The sequence below is a fragment of the Arctopsyche grandis genome, chromosome 3 (genome assembly GCF_051622035.1).
Source record: "Arctopsyche grandis isolate Sample6627 chromosome 3, ASM5162203v2, whole genome shotgun sequence".
NCBI lineage: Eukaryota > Metazoa > Arthropoda > Insecta > Trichoptera > Hydropsychidae > Arctopsyche > Arctopsyche grandis.
The window spans coordinates 33172685-33189416 of NC_135357.1; the positions used below are offsets into that span (position 1 = coordinate 33172685).

Sequence of the window (16732 nt, forward strand, 5' to 3'; positions counted from 1 at the left end):
TACTGGCGTATACCGCGACGCAGTCCACCTCTCTCAAATTGGCAATGCGGCGATTCATCTGGCGTACGAATTCACCGCACACACATTGTGCAATAATTGTTACCATAGGCTTTTCAAATACGTATAAAAATATTTACAACAGTTTATACAGAGCAAATTATGAAGGCAAAACGGTTAATTATATATTATATATATACGGAAATTTGGCAACTTACATTGCCATTATTATATATATATATATATATATATATATGTATATTACAATCGAATCCTTTCAATTATTATTGATAGCGACCATCCACTGGCGTATGGATCGAAGCGATCAATTCCGATTGAAGGCTCCCGTACACGGCATCATCAAATTTAACACCGTGTGCGAAGCCTTATTGTGATCGTTGGATTGGTTACAAGAAAAATAACGAAAATAATATTAAAAAAAAAAAAAGTTACGCACTATAGAAACAAATCAATGGTCCCTAAAATAAAAAATACAATGAATACATAAATGACTCCATACATACATATATTGAATGTATATTAAATAAATTTTTATAAAGCCGATATAATGAAACTTTGAACGGTCCGTCGTCGTCGTAGTATTTCGGCCTTTTTTTTCTTCCTAATGCAATAATATCTTGGTAAAAATCTGATGAATTGACACAAAAAATCAAACGATAAAAAAATGACTAGTCTATTGGTATTCGAACGAGGCCGCCTTTTGATACAAACATACGATAGATCGAGGCCTACGTTCGCGTATACCTCGTTTTTTACACGTGTGCGGGGAAATATATCGGTGTTACAATTATACAATACTATTTACATTCGTATCGAAATGTTTTCAACGACTGTTTCTCACGTATCGACGAATAAGCTTGTAATAAGTATCCACAGTTGAGCGTTCACAGCCATGCGCTTACTTCGAATTGACCTGGCCGTGGCCGACGGACCGTGCTGATGGCTCGATATAAAAAAAAATCACAATCATACACACATTATGGCATACGCGATCGCATCCCGCGTGCGAAATGGAGAAATATCACAATCGGAGCGAATGTGCCCGTGCCGAACATTAGTTAGTATACGACGACCACAACGACATCTCCTACAGCTTATTTTTTTTCGTTAGTAATTTAAATATTGAGAATAATGGAATGAATGATTCGCAACGGGGACGTTCGCCGTTTCTCCAGTTCGCATACGGGATGGTTTATTTTTATTAATAATCGTTTATAGTCTGAACGGTTCTCTTCGGTCTGGCGTCGCCGAGCTTCTGACGGGTGTTTTGCGACCGTTCGATTGTGTAGTCGATCCGGCCAAGTTGGACGAGGTGTCCGAGGCGTTGGATCCCTTCCGGAATAGTCTGGAAGCAGCCGTCGCTTGTCCCGGCTGAACCGGAGTGCTGCTTCCCGAAGACGTTCTCGGTCTGAAATCAAACCGTGAAACAATCAGATCCACACAACAACATGATAACATATAATAAAAAGTTTTTTAAAAACAAACCTCTTTTAGTTTTTTATATATAGTATTAATTATTTTGAATAAAAATACCAATAATTTTATTTTACTACCGCCATCTATGTATAAAACTAAAGACTACTTACATAGACGTCACCCAGATTTAAAATTTGCAAACTTCAAACGCGTCTCAATCGATATTTATCTCTATCGTAATGACGGAGGATCCATTTTCTTATATTGATGACCAAAATGAGCAATATGGCAAAGTATGAAAACGATCGGATAAGAGGCAAATTTTTTCCTGAATTGTAATTGTAAGTGAAACGTAAAGGAGGTTTGTAAAAGAAGTTTAAAATTTGCAAACTTCAAACGCGTCTCAGCAGATATTTTATCTCTATCGTAATGGCGGAGGATCCATTTACTTATATTAATGACCAAAATGAGCAATATGGCAAAGTACGAAAACGATCGGATAAGAGGCAAATTTTTTCCGGAATTGTAATTGTAAGTGAAACGTAAAGGAGGTTTGTAAAAGAAATTTTATAAAAACAAACGTCTTTTTTAGTTTTTTATATAATATTAAGATATACAAATTATTATTTTGAATAAAAATACCAATAATTTTATTTTACTACCGCCATCTATGTATAAAACTAAAGACTACTTAGACATCGCCTAGATTTAAAATTTGCAAACTTCAAACGCGTCTCAGCAGATATTTTATCCATTTTGATCCATTTTCTTATATTGATGACCAAAGGATCCATTTTCCATTTCCAGGATCCATTTTCTTATATTGATGACCAAAATGAGCAATACGGCAAAGTATGAAAGCGATCGGATAAGAGGCAAATTTTTTCCTGAATTGTAATCGTAAGTGAAACGTAAAGGAGGTTTGTAATAACAACAATAATTTTATTTTACTACCGCCATCTCTGTATAAAACTAAAGACTACTTACATAGACGTCACCCAGATTTAAAATTTGCAAACTTCAAACGCGTCTCAATCGATATTTTATCTCTATCGTATTGGCGGAGGATCCATTTACTTATATTGATGACCAAAATGAGCGATATTGCAAAGTATGAAAACGATTGGATAAGAGGCTAATTTTTTCCTGAATTGTAATCGTAAGTGAAACGTAAAAGAGGTTTGTAATAAAAATAAAAACAGGGCACGGATAGATTCGAAGTATGATATAATTAGTATAATAATATAAATAAATGATCGAAAGAAAAGTTAAAGAGAGTTGTTAAAATAGTAAGAAATGCTCATTTGAAAATGATCGTCTACCTGGTTAGAGTGCCATTGTTAGTGGTTTCTTTTGAAAATACTGGTATTCTGGAGCCAGGAGTCCTCGATGCCGATGTTGGCGTTTCGATTTTTTGGTACGATGCACTTCTGCGTTGGTTATTTTTTTTTTTGTTTGGTTTTATGCAGAGCAGAATAGACACAGACGGTGAGCGAGTGCGAGGGGTTAAAGAAATTCAAGCATTATTAATATGTAAATACAAAGAACTTATTGTAATAATGTTAAAAGTAAAATGATAGCAATGATTGTATATGAAAATAAAATCAATAGTTGAGAAGCAATCGAAAATAAATAGTATATATCAATATAGTGAAGAAATGAAATGATACAATACTGAAATTATTACACTACAAATACTATACTATAAAATAAAACAAAATATAAATCACATGCATTCAAATACATATTATACAAAAAAAACAACAATATAATATAATATAATAAACAGCACAATATCTGATACTGCAACTTTATGTATTATAAAGTCGTTAACCCTTTGAATGCTGATCAACGCCGATCGGCGTTTTGCCAACAAGTCCATGGGCCTGATAAACGCCGATAGACGTTGTATTTTGAGCATGTACAAAGTAAACAAGAATACTACACGTTAAACCTTTCCAGGTAGCATTGAACATGAGTCGTGTAATTCGTAAAATTAAAGTAAATCTTAAAAACAAACGGTACCACTTTAGTATGCGGTCTACCTTAGTATGCGATCTACCTTTGAGTTGCAGTCGACTATTTTTTTTTTTATTTGTATCGTAGCAACGACCTGTTTATTATAATTTTTGTTTTTTCCTGCGGCCCCATAATGTTGTCGAAGCATTTCTATCAAAATATCGTCAGCAGCGAAGAAAGTACCGACTCTAATTTTAAATGAACAGGGCCAACCCTAACTTAACCTAACCTAACCTGACCCTTAGATAAATAGGAGTTGGCTGCTAAGATATCCTTTTTTCATCAAGTTTTATTTCATCAATATTTTCACAAAAAAAACATATCTTAGCAGTCAACAACTATTTATTTGAGGGTCAGGTTAGGTTAGGTTAAGTTAGGGTTGGCCCTATTAATTTAAGATTAGGTTGTTAGGGTCGGAATTATTCAGTCTCAGTGTCACACGCGAGAACCGAGACAGTGAGCCGGCATATTAAAGTAAAAACGTGAAGGTAGATATTGTGTTGTTTATTATATTATACACAATATAATAAACAACACAATATCTGATACTGCAACTTTATGTATCATTTAAAAACCCTTTGAATGCTGACCAACGCCGATTGGCGTTTTGCCAACAAGTCCATGGGCCTGAAAAACGCCTATAGGCGTTGTATTTTGAGCATATACAGAGTAAACAAGAATACTACCCGCTAAGCCTTTCCAGGTAGCATTGAAAAAAAATGCATTGAACATGAGTCGTGTAATCCGTGTAATTCATTTGTCAACGTTTATAAAGACTGGTTTACACCGGAATTGCTGAATTTATAACCATAGCAGAATTTCATAGTTGTTAGGGTCGGTATTATTCAGTCTCACTGTCACACGCGACAACTGATTCAGTGAGATCGCATATTAAAGTAAAAACGTGCAGATAGATCGCATACTAAAGTATGTAGATATGTGAAGGTAGACCGCATACTAAAGTGGCACCCAAAGGTGAAACCAATCCAATTGTGCAAATAAAAACAAAAACCATTAAAAATATAACACAGATACACATTAAAAAAAAAAACCAAATTTGAAAATAAGCCGTGCAATTTTCATCGCCTTCCGTCTTGGGATGAAACTCAAAACTTAAAGTCCAATTAAATCATATTGAAAAAAATAAAACACGACTGTTAAACCGGCAAAGGAAAAATAATGATGTTTCCTAAGAAGTGAACAGTACCCTGGTTTGTTGTCGGAGACGGTTTCCACCATGATAACGCTTCCGCTGCCGTCGTTGCCGGACAGCAACGGAGCCGGTGTACTTCCTGACAAGCTGTAACTGGAGTTGGAGCAACTTCCGCTGCTCGCGGTCGAAATGTTCGATATGTTGAAGAGGGACGAGTCCTCCTCGGGGGATCTCTGATCGAGGACGGGCTTGTCGGCCGGAGGCGGAGAGGACGATCGGGATCGTCGCTTCTCCTCGGGATAGGTTTGTCTGACGTAGACGGGAATTTTGGAGCCGGGCGCCGACTGGATGGGATGGGAATGTGACTTGGAATGGCTTAAGCCTAATGAAGCGGGCTGGGACGATCCGGCGATGCTGCAATCCCCCCAAAGCGAACGTCCGGACAGGAAATAAAACACCTCAAATTATTACCTCACCAATGTGTGTGTGTGTTTGCGTATTAAACATTATTTACCAAGACTATTTGTATAATACACATATAAATATGCACACGTAACGGAACGAAATGAAAACATTAAAGCAAACTATCCCGACACCTCTATAATGCTAAATTCATAACAACAAATACATTCGTAACGAATGCACACAAATTAAATCGTTTCATATTTTCATTTCAGTTACAATATTATACTATTATATATATTTATATGTACACACTAACAGCCAATTGCTATATTATAAATAAGAAAAATTTGCTTAACCGCTTAGCTGCCCAAAGCGCCTTAAGGCGCAAACAGCCATATCTATTACACGCTCAGCGCGTCGGCTGGGCGTCTAAGCGGTTAAAAATTACAATATAAAATTGAAAATTGTGTATTGTAAAAAATTTTTATATATATCACACTTATATTTTAAAAACAAAAATTAAAAATTGTGAATGTTAGTAAAAGACAATGAACAATATATACCAGTTGCTAATATTTTGTGAAATGTTTACTTAATTTATTATATTTAATTAATGACAGCGACGAATACAATTCTAAATAACCAATCTAATACTAAATTTGAGATAAATTATACTGAGCAACAATAAAAAAAAAGTACTGTAGCGGAAACTTATCAATCTTTACTAGGGTTGATCCACTGAATTCGAATGTGACAATGATTTATGTATGTTGGCTTCCTCCCGTTTAAGAGATATGAATTAGCGTTTTAAAAAAAAAATCAGTATTGCATGTTTTTTAGATTGATTGTTATTGATTATCTAAAGTAAAAAATATGCTTTTTTTAATACATTTTTTCGGTTATATTATGAAACAATTTCACTAATTTTTCAATTTATTATATCTATAAGGATTGGTTATTTGTCAATATTTTTTGTTTTATCAAAACGTACTCTAATTCGAGCAGTAAATGATTTTAAATTGAGTTTAAAAATGCACACACATGGATGATTCAAGATGGAGAATGGAGAGCGCATCAATCCATCTCACTCGCTCACTACGGAAAAAAATGTGTAAAAAAAGCATATTTTTTTAACTTTGAAAATCGATATACAATAATTAATTATAAGTATTTTAAAGCAATAAAAAAAAACATCTGACTGTTGATTCCGATACTTACTAGTATTACTTTCGGCATACCAATACTATGTAAATTTTGAATTAAATACTACATAAGCCAAAAATGTCTAAAAATTACACATGTTTTCAAACGAGAGTAAGACAACAAAAAATATTGTCATATTCGAATTCAGTGGATCAAACTCACTAAAGATTGGTTACTCCCAGCTTCGGTGAGTAAAAAACTTGATTTTTTCGTTGCTCAGTGATATATAAATCATAGTAAACACCGTAGATCTACCATTAAGCTAGAAAATTAATTATTTTGCAATTTCAGCTCATTTTTGAACGAATCCCAGCCAGAAAAGCAACTTACTATTGACTGAGTAAAAATTCAAGAAGTGTATGAATTTCAATTCCAGATCTTAATAGAAGTAAACAAAATTAGAACGCCTAAAAGATTTGCAGATCTATAAAGAAGACTTGCCAAACCAACAAGTCGAGCTTTAGCCATGACAGCATCGCAACGTATAGCCATTTTCTAGATATAACAGTAGATCTATACACTTCAAACTAGCTATTAGAGTTTGGTCTCAAACAAATTCATCTGCAGATTCTAAATCATGATGTTATTATTTATGCTCATTGTCTTTTCAATGATTTTGCAAACACTTTTGATTTGATGCTTGTGTGCATGTTAGTATAAAAAAAACATCACTAAAGCGCCTATTCAATATTTATAGTTCTTAAACTTTGAACGAAAACAAACCCAATACATATAATATTATAGTATAAAACTGACAAACATAAACAAAACAAAACACCAAGGAATATTTGAAGTTACAAAAAACTGCTCTAATTTGTAAAGATATAACCCAATTGATGCAGATCATAATGGCATTCAATTTTGACACATTACAAAATAAAATAAAACAACATTTTTCACAATAATAGAGCCAATGTTACAATACAGTATTGTAAACGGAAAATTTTGTAATATGTCTAAGAATACATGACCAAGTATAAACTGATCCCACAGCCCAGAGAGAGACTACATTCTGCCCGGAATTCATCCGAGCATCGTTACTATGTGCTACGAGGGTACTTGTGCCAAGTCGCAGATATCCCAATAAAATAAAACAATAATATAAGGAGCATTCAATCAGGCAATGCGAATAGTACCTGGCTAGGGCTCCCGTTGCCGAAAATGTGGGAATGCTTGAAGTTCTGAACAGACCATTGCCACTGTACCTGATATCAGGAGATTCACAAATGAAACGAGCGAATTTTCCAAACAAAATCCAAAAATTTTGAATACACACTCATACAAATACAAAATAAAATAATTAACATTGTACAATTTTATGCGCTTATAAACTAAACACTTTCAAATTAAAAATAATACTTTTTTTTTTTTTTTTTTAAGGAATTAATATGAAATATATGTATGTAGAGTTCTTTTATTTTTTTTAGTATGAAAAGTTAAGATTGATTAAAATAGTCGAATGAAGTATTGGATGTGATAGCTTACCGTCCACCAGCTGGACTTATCAATCCGGTGGGTGTCCTCGGTCGGGAGTTTCCGTTGGTGGCCACGCCGAGTTTGCTGGCCGTCCTCGGTGTTGATAGTCCGGAGCGTGCGGCACTTGATGTGGTTGTCGTGGTCACCCTACGAGATAGTGGGATTCTTGACGGGACACCTTCATCTGTAAAACGATAAAATACATTCTAAATAGTTGAACATAATTGGGAAATTTATTATTTATTATCACATTGTTGAATTTATTTTAATATTGTAACGTGGAAATATGAGAGAGTATCCACTGTCTAAGTGCATTCGTGGGTGAACAATAGAGACCTCGGATTAGGCCAACTGGATTCGGTAAGTGCCCGAACAAAGGATACGCTGGAGTTCTCACAGACCTGGGATAGTGCGTGTGTACACAATAGACTCGCCAGGGTAGACCTTTAAGTGCCTAGACAATAGACATATTAATGGATCGGGGAAGCTGTGCAGGGCAATTTGTCCTTTATAAAGAGGTACTCCTGCGCTGCAAACGATTGCAAACCAAGCACCCGCATGCTCGTTTCATACTTTTGTCTCGGCTTTTGCCATTTTAAACTTGCCAGAAAGATCCAACTCAATTTTAAGAATTGCCAATCAAAGAATTTTGCGAGAGAGATAGGGCAGGGATGCCAATTTGTTGGAACCGGTTCAATTAAAATCAGATAAACGATCGACCTGGAGTCACATATCCAAGGTCTGGCCAGCAGCAACCAGTGGGATCGAACCCGTGACCACTTTGTTCGAAAGCATTATATGTTAATCACTATTCTATGCTGCTGGCTATGACAAAGTTTCAAATATTGAAAAAAAAAAACAATTTTTGACAACGAAAAGTGGTACATGTACAGAGCGTACATATACTTAATGAAGGTGTAATTCCCCTACTATTTTCAGGATGCGTACTTGTAAAATAGTTTATATTTCATTTTGAGGGCTGTTTTCAGCAAGGATAAAAAAAAGCGATTCCTATTGGTCAGATATTCTGACCGATAAGGAAAGGAGATTTAGAGCAAAAACATACTGCGTGGTACGGGACGTCACTTCCTTTGGCTCACCGCTGTGACCGTTTCACAGTGGGGGTTCTCCAAACCGAATTCAGGTGCAGCTGAACATGCAGAGTGCATAAGTTCGGAAGCTCGCACGTACATACATGCTTATCAATAGGTAACCGAGATCAGACGTCTGTTTACTATTGTAGCGTATGCTAAAAGGAGCCGCCGTTATATATGGTTTCGAGGATTATCTCCAGGCTCAAGTGCAAGTCAGCTAACAATGAGAGACCCCCGAATGCACTCAGCGGCGGTAACGGCACTCGGTCGCATTCCCGTGGAGTTCTTAGAACTGAAAGCGTGGGACTGAATATCCGAGTACGTGACTAAGCAATGGGGAAGTAACCGGACGTCGAAGATGCCCCGAGCGACCTGTTCCTTTATAAGGAGGTACTTAGACCATATCAAGGCATTCTGGACGGAGCAATGGCGGTGCGTGTATCTCCTGAATCACCAATAAATGCTGTGACACGACTTTGGACTTTTACTTGGATCCTTCACCCCCCCCTACGCAGCACTATAAAAGTTGTTATACGTTTCGTAGTGAGGGTTTGTCTGGCTATTATATAAAATGGCGGAAGCACTTCAGATAAGTAGAAAACAAAATGTTGGCTGATATTCATTTTAATAACATATGTACATAACCTCTAAATAATACAATTGAAAATAAATCATACCAGTACTGTCTAATGAAAGATTTGAGCCATGTCTTGACGGTGGTTTGGAGCCGGTTCGACTGGCAGGTCTAGACGATGGTCTGGAAGAAGGTCGGGATCCAGCGGGAGTTGCAGTGGTCCTACAAATTAAAATTTAAATAAAAACATTGAACAATTTTGAATAAACCCTTATGATTATTACATATATTGAAAATCGTACCGTCCAGCTGAAGGTTTCCTCAGTGCGGAGCGTGGTGTACCAAATGAGGCTTCGTTGTCACTCAAAGAGTCAGGTGTTCCGGCAGATAGCGACGATCGAGATGGTCGTGTAGCACCCATAGGTACCGATCTAGCTGAACGCTCTCTTACCTATTTATAATAGTTCAAATTTTAATAATCGAACTTTACAATTAACATATCAATAGTAAATAATCTAATACGATATATTTCAATATATAAGATGCAACAATTTACACTTACCTTTCGAGATTCAAATGCATTATTATTATTATTATTACAAAGACTACAAATAGTATTAATAGTAATTAAAGTACAAACTTCATCTCACTATCAAACAATTTATAAGGTGCAAAATATTATATTTATTATATATAATACATAAAAAAGGTCATTTTGAATGTTGTTATAAGACCACGTGAGATGAAGCATTGCAATAAATCATTTCATTCCATTATTACAATTATTTTATAATTATAAGATTGTATTAAAATTAAACATTTATACAAAATTGAGTAAATGAAGAATGGAATAAAATGATAAAATTAAGAAAGCTGTATTTTTAACCTTTTAGCCGTCGTCAACGTCGAAATTTTACACATATATAAATAATAACATCAAAATATACGACACAAAGGTTAAATATACCAAATGGAATCTACTGGAATACACAGTATAGCCAGCCGAAAGTTACTTTTAATACATACAGTGTTTATACTTCACGAAGGCGTATTTTCTCCCCTCAAAATAAAATCTTTATTCTACTTTTCTATTATACATATATATATATATATATATATATATATATATATATATATATATATATATATATATATATATATATATATATATATATATATATATATATATATATATATATATATATATATATTCAAAACCTGGCTTGTATAATTTGTAAAATATGCCTTTGTGAGATATTATAAATACTATAAATTAGCTTTCATTTTCACTTATACACGTAAATTAATCGTATTAGAACGCAATAGTAACGGCAGTACCTACCTCGCAATGACAAGTATCCCTTTTGAATGTCTGTAAATCGGTTTTATACATATATATATATAAAGACATGTTTCAAGTTCATCTCACGTAAGAATGCCGGCACAGTTTCGCCGGAGCGAAATAACATGAACGAGCCACATAGCATCCCCGATACGAATTTTGTACACCATTTGCATTCTTATATGAAACGAACTGTGTTATATTATGTATAAACATAAGCATCAGAGATTGAAATCACTTAAATATAATATGTATATATTTAAAACGTCTTGAAATATACATATGTATATATGTATAAAAAAATTAATATACATATATATATATAATGTAAAATTATTAGCTTAAACTAGCATTTTTATATATATATCAAAGTACACACATCAAACTTTCACACGTTTAAATATATTTTTAGGTAAGAAGCACTCTATAATATGAATATTATTATGTATGTACATATTGTACTAATGGAAGCATTCAAATATTTACAACGTTTGAGCGTACACGGGAGGTCTTTACAAACAAAATAAAAAAATTGTTTTTATTTTTTTCTCTCTCTATTAAATGACCGTATTGTTTACCCAGTGTTGTTGGTGGTAATGATGATGGTACGGAGTGGCTGGTGATCTTGAGTGTCCGTATACGAACGCTTGCTTGGTTCCGTGGGTGCTGCCGACGTGCAGGGGATACGAGCAGGGCAGCTCCTCCCGCTGCCTGAGAGCATCGAAGATGGGTCTCAACTGCTCCAAGAACTCCTCGGCTGCTCGCAGCACGTGATAAAACAAACGGATCGGGGGGGAGAAAAGGGAACGGGGCGCCGAACGAGAGGGGGACAGATTTGGACACGTTAGAATATATGTACATTTGCATGGGAAACATCCTCAAACAATTCATACAAATAACACATGTGTATATAGTCGTCGTCGTCTTCGTCGTCGTTTGCTAACGTGTGTGTGTGCCGTTTCGCGTGGAAAAATTGACTCACTATTGATATCGCATGGTTAGTTTGGGCACGATGCACTTTATCATGACAAATGATGAAAAGTAAAAAAGTAAAAACCACACAATGCATTTCCAAACTTGCATGTAAAGGGGTGCGTTAATTTTGGACGATCACAATTCATTATTATTATTATTATTATTATATAAACCGTTAGCCAATTAGATAGATACGTTTGTATCATATATAATATAGAAAAGAAATACATTCCACATTTTATTGCAATATCTATTCGTTGAGTTTTAAACTTATAAGGAAAAAATGTATATTTTCTAGCGAAATGGCGTGTTTTTTTTTTTTTTTTGGTACAAACAAGGCCGTAGAGTTGATCTGATATATTTATGTATCAATGTGCCGTGGTATTTTTGGTATAACGATAGTACTCAGGGAAATATTTAAAAAAAAATTCAAATCAAAATCTATGTATAATATATATAAATATACAACAAAAGTAATAAATCAGAATCGAAATTCAATCATAAAAGTTTTTTTTAACCATATAACTGTTTTTTGAAACCAGGGGAAGGGGGGGGGGGGAGGTGCCGTAAAAATTTAAGCATCCTATGTAGTATGTAAATTGTTCTATATGGTATTTTCAATCAATTATTGGTGAAACAGATCTAAAATAGTTGTTGGTATTGAAACAATTGGCAATGCTGAAACAGTTGGTGGTACTGAAACAGTTGGCAATGCAAAATCAGTTGGTAATGCAAAAAACAGTTGGTAATACCAAAACAGTTGGTAATTCTGGAACAGTTGGCAATGCTGAAACAGTTGGCAATGCTGAAACAGTTGGCAATGCTGAAACAGTTGGCAATGCCAAAACAATTGGTAATTCTGAAGCAGTTGGTAGTACTAAAACAGTTGGAAGTGCATGATTTCTCTTTAAAATATATAAAAATAATGAAAATCTTAGATTTTTCTAACTACGGCCTTGTGTACTGGGACATAGTGATACTAAATCAAAATGTATGTATATAGGGAGAGGGGGAAAACACGCTAGGAGTAAAGAGCAAATAAAAAGCTAATGCGAAAAGTATAAACGTACCTCCATAAGTCTTCGTATAGCAAGAAACCACCATCCGAGTGCGTGCTACCATAATCCATAAACAATTACTATGGCAATCCCAAGTTGTTCACGTGTACAAACAACAGGCACAAAAGTAAAAATAAAACGAATACAACAACAACAACAACAACAATAATAATAGAATAAAAATAGGTGAATGTGCTTGTTACTAAAAAATGTGCTTCGAACGACTCCATTGTGTGGCAGGCTCACGCATGCATGCTTTTACATTCATCAATGAAATATGTATATAAGACTATGCACTAAAATTGCACACGTAACACGGTGACGGTTACGTGTGCATCTTTAGATCTCACTCTCCACATACCTTGTGTGTTTTGATGCAGCTACGGTGCCGAAAGCTTCGATTTATGTGACATGTTCCACAACCAAATATAAGACGGAGGATACCATCGGTACCAAAAATTTATCGTAATAAAAATATATTATAAAGGACACGACAATATCTAGAAGTCAATCATGGATGCAAGAGGTACTCGTGTTGCGCTTGTTTTTTTTTTCGTTTCTTTTGATCGTACCTTGGTGATAGGACCTGCTGAGCCGATAGTTGGCGGGGTGTTGGTGGAAGACCTCGGCGTCTTCGACTTGAAAGCGGCCATGCTCTGCGACACACCGTCGGCCAGAATGAACTGTTCCCTCAATTCGATGTTGGTACGTCCCTTGGCTGAAGTGCCAATTGAATTCAATATGCGGAGGAGACGCCGTAGACAGGTCCGTGTCGCAAATGCACAAGGGGAGACGGGGGGGGAGTTAAGTAGCGGAGACCAATTGAAGGATTGTCAGGATGGGATACGATAAATTTTACCGGATTTAAATAGAAAATAATCGAAATAATAGTAACAACAAAATCAGAATTACGTGCAAACCAATTTGCATAGAAAACAATGATTTTTTTTTTATATTGAAATTTGCAATGTGAAAGGAAAAAGAAAAATTGAACGTGAGAAGGAAATGCGGAGTCAAATTGTGGTGGAAATAATGAAAAATAAAAATAAAAAAAAACAATCAGAACACCAACCAAAGTAAAAATAAATAATAAAAAAAGATTGGATATATTCGGTACACGGATACGGGTGATAGGAATGTTGTCATTAGTATTTCTCATTATTTAAAAATTATAATATAGATTTGCATAAAAGTAATTGAACGCAAACATGACAACATCCAGTCACACAAGTCACAAGAAATAAAAATTTTCCATTGGAAAATAGAGATCATGTGTATACAAAAAGAGAAATTGTGATAGTTCGGGGATGAATAGTAAATGTTGAGGGTACGTGTAAACGTTCTGGAGTCGTAATACCAGAAGTATATAAAGCAATTCGTCATAGATGATTTTTATTTCTTGTCATATGTGTAATAAATAAAACGAAACGTGTAATACTCAATAACTAGTGTGATTGTGAAAAAAAATCAAAAAACAAACAGTAAAAAATCTTGAATCAATAAAAAACTAATTGAGAAAAATTTATAATCATATAATATGTCATTGATGAGAGCAAAATGTTTAAAAATGATTAATTCAAGATTTTTTAAATGCAAAATAAAAACAAATATACTACCAGTGTAATGATGTTAAATAAATAATTGAATAGTTTGAAGTAATTGTGCATGTGAACATGAAAATAATGATAATTAATTAACCTACGATAAAGCATGTCAAAAAAAAAAACAACACAAAATAAAACATCAATACATACACCAACATGAAGTGAAAAATAGCAATATATGTAGTAATATATATATATACATAATAATCGAAAGCATTTAAATTAAATAAAAAAAATCGAATGTATAAATAATAAACATTGATATTGTTCAACTTCATGCGACATGTTCCATACACATGAGACAAAATTAATGTGAACATAACATCTACACCGTTAGTTATGCATTAAAAATAAAAATAAAATAATATTACTGTCATCAAGCAAACCGTACAAAAAAAGCTACAAAACAAAACGGGCAAATCCACCTTTCAATGTGTCGATTGAATGTTTCAATATCAAAGATAAAAAATCGTCTCTGAAGTAAGAAGAGGTTTGTAATAAGAAAAGGGAAGTAGCATTGATGTTTAGATCGACTGTTGAAAGATTGGATTTGCTCGTGCCAACGTATGAATGCTATCTTACCAAGGGGGCAACAAGCCTCGTGTTGCTCCGGTTTGCTCGGGTCGGGTAAAGGAAGGACTAATGACACTACTCGAATAATAAATAAGTGATAGCGGGGGAGGTGTGGGCCGAAAATATAATTTTAACGTTTCAAATCATTTATAACCAATAAAAAAAAATCAAAACCAAAATAAAAACCAACGTTTGTTTTAGAAAAAAATTAGGATTATTAAAAAATATTATGATTATTGCCAAAAAACAAACAATAAAAAATAAATACGGAATGACCAAAGTGGAACGAATGGGAAATTAAACAAAGCATTGTATTAGTACATTAATCAATTAGTGGTTTATTAAACATGAATGCATTGGTTAAAAATGAAATTAAAAATTGCAATTTCGAGGCGACATTATAAGCCTCAATTGAAAAATTAAAACAATAAAAAAAAAACAAACACACTTCATGATGAAGGTTTTGTTTGCGGTATACGTTTTTTTTTTTTTTTTGGTGAGTGAACCAAAACACAACAACAATGTAAATTATTAATTTGGTTAGATATCAATAGTTTTTATTTATATAATATTGATAATACTGCAGTGAAATAATAAAATCAAAAAAAAAAAAATGTTCCCGAAGGGAATTCTTAAGCAGTTAGCACATTTTGTTTTGTTAAAATTGTTATGTTAAACTGACGACTTCTACCTTTATGTTTTTGTTGTGAACAATTTGTAATGCTCGTTTCCGTAACAGTTAAATCGTATACAAATGAGTGTGTAAACGTGTATTTTTTAGTGTAAACATGTAAATATAATATAATGTAATTAAAATTCTCATAAAATAACATTAAAACGTCCAAGAGGCAAAAATATCATACACAAATAATAAGCTTTAAATGTAATTATTAAGCAATATAGACGACCAATTAATGAATATTCAATATATAAACGAATCGTATAATACATATTGATGAGTTTAATTGTTTAATTGCGTCGTATAAACTCATTAAAATACACATCCAAAATTGGTGTTTCTGTTCAATGTCAAACGATTTCAGCTTTTACATTTAAAATGACCAGTGCACAGTTATTGGCCAATTTATCCTAATATAATGACAGGTTGCCCTAAATCGAAACAAATGGCTGAATTTGTACACGTGTATCATGCAGCGTATGATTTTTTTCAATCGAGGTCTAACTAGGGCTCGAACTCGGGACCTCTCAGTCGCTAGCAACGTAATTTAACCAATCGTGTATAATCATTGTCTATTGTGTGCGTGCGTGTGTACGAAGTACTCGCTGTTAACACGCCCCGTCTATCTTTCTCCCCTTCGAATAGTATATCGTGGAAAGAGACGCGGCATATCACTTCGTTCACATGATCGGCCGACAGAAATTAAAAAAAAAATAAAATCGTTGATCCGAATTGCGATATTTTACTGAGTGCACAAAGGCCACTAGTGACTTAATAATATAATAACTGCGATATCATGTACATATGTACATTTTACGTATGTCTCGGGTCTGGTTGACTACGTCGAAAGTCGAAAGAACGAAAATCGAAAGATCTGTATGTATGGTAAACGATACTATGTAAATATATACGGTCTCCGTGACGACACAGAATGTTAAATTACAGAAAACGCAAATATCGGAAGGCAAAGATCGAAAATCGAAAGATCTTAAGTCGAAAGATAAAAAAAAAATGGTGCATGGTAAACGGTACATTAATTTGCGCCAGCAGGATACAACAGGAACAAGAGGAACAGGCTTTTCCTCCCGTATTAATATGCGTGCGCAGAATACGGGAGGAAAAGCCTGTTCCTCTTGTTCCTGT

General features: G+C 34.3%; 1 protein-coding gene across 1 annotated transcript in view; it reads right to left on the minus strand.

Annotated features, from left to right (window-relative positions):
* Nucleotides 1-624: 624 nt before the first annotated feature.
* The window catches only part of shot (dystonin-like protein short stop), a 288361-nt gene continuing 272253 nt past the window's right edge, over nt 625-16732 (minus strand). The window contains exons 78-86 of the mRNA XM_077427723.1: nt 14920-14985; nt 13306-13451; nt 9661-9809; nt 9462-9580; nt 7700-7874; nt 7351-7419; nt 4661-5020; nt 2757-2864; nt 625-1426 (exon numbers count right to left, since the gene is read on the minus strand). Of these exons, the coding sequence (XP_077283849.1) occupies nt 1231-1426; nt 2757-2864; nt 4661-5020; nt 7351-7419; nt 7700-7874; nt 9462-9580; nt 9661-9809; nt 13306-13451; nt 14920-14985 (1388 nt within the window). The 3' untranslated portion in view covers nt 625-1230. The remainder of the gene's footprint in view (nt 1427-2756; nt 2865-4660; nt 5021-7350; nt 7420-7699; nt 7875-9461; nt 9581-9660; nt 9810-13305; nt 13452-14919; nt 14986-16732) is intronic.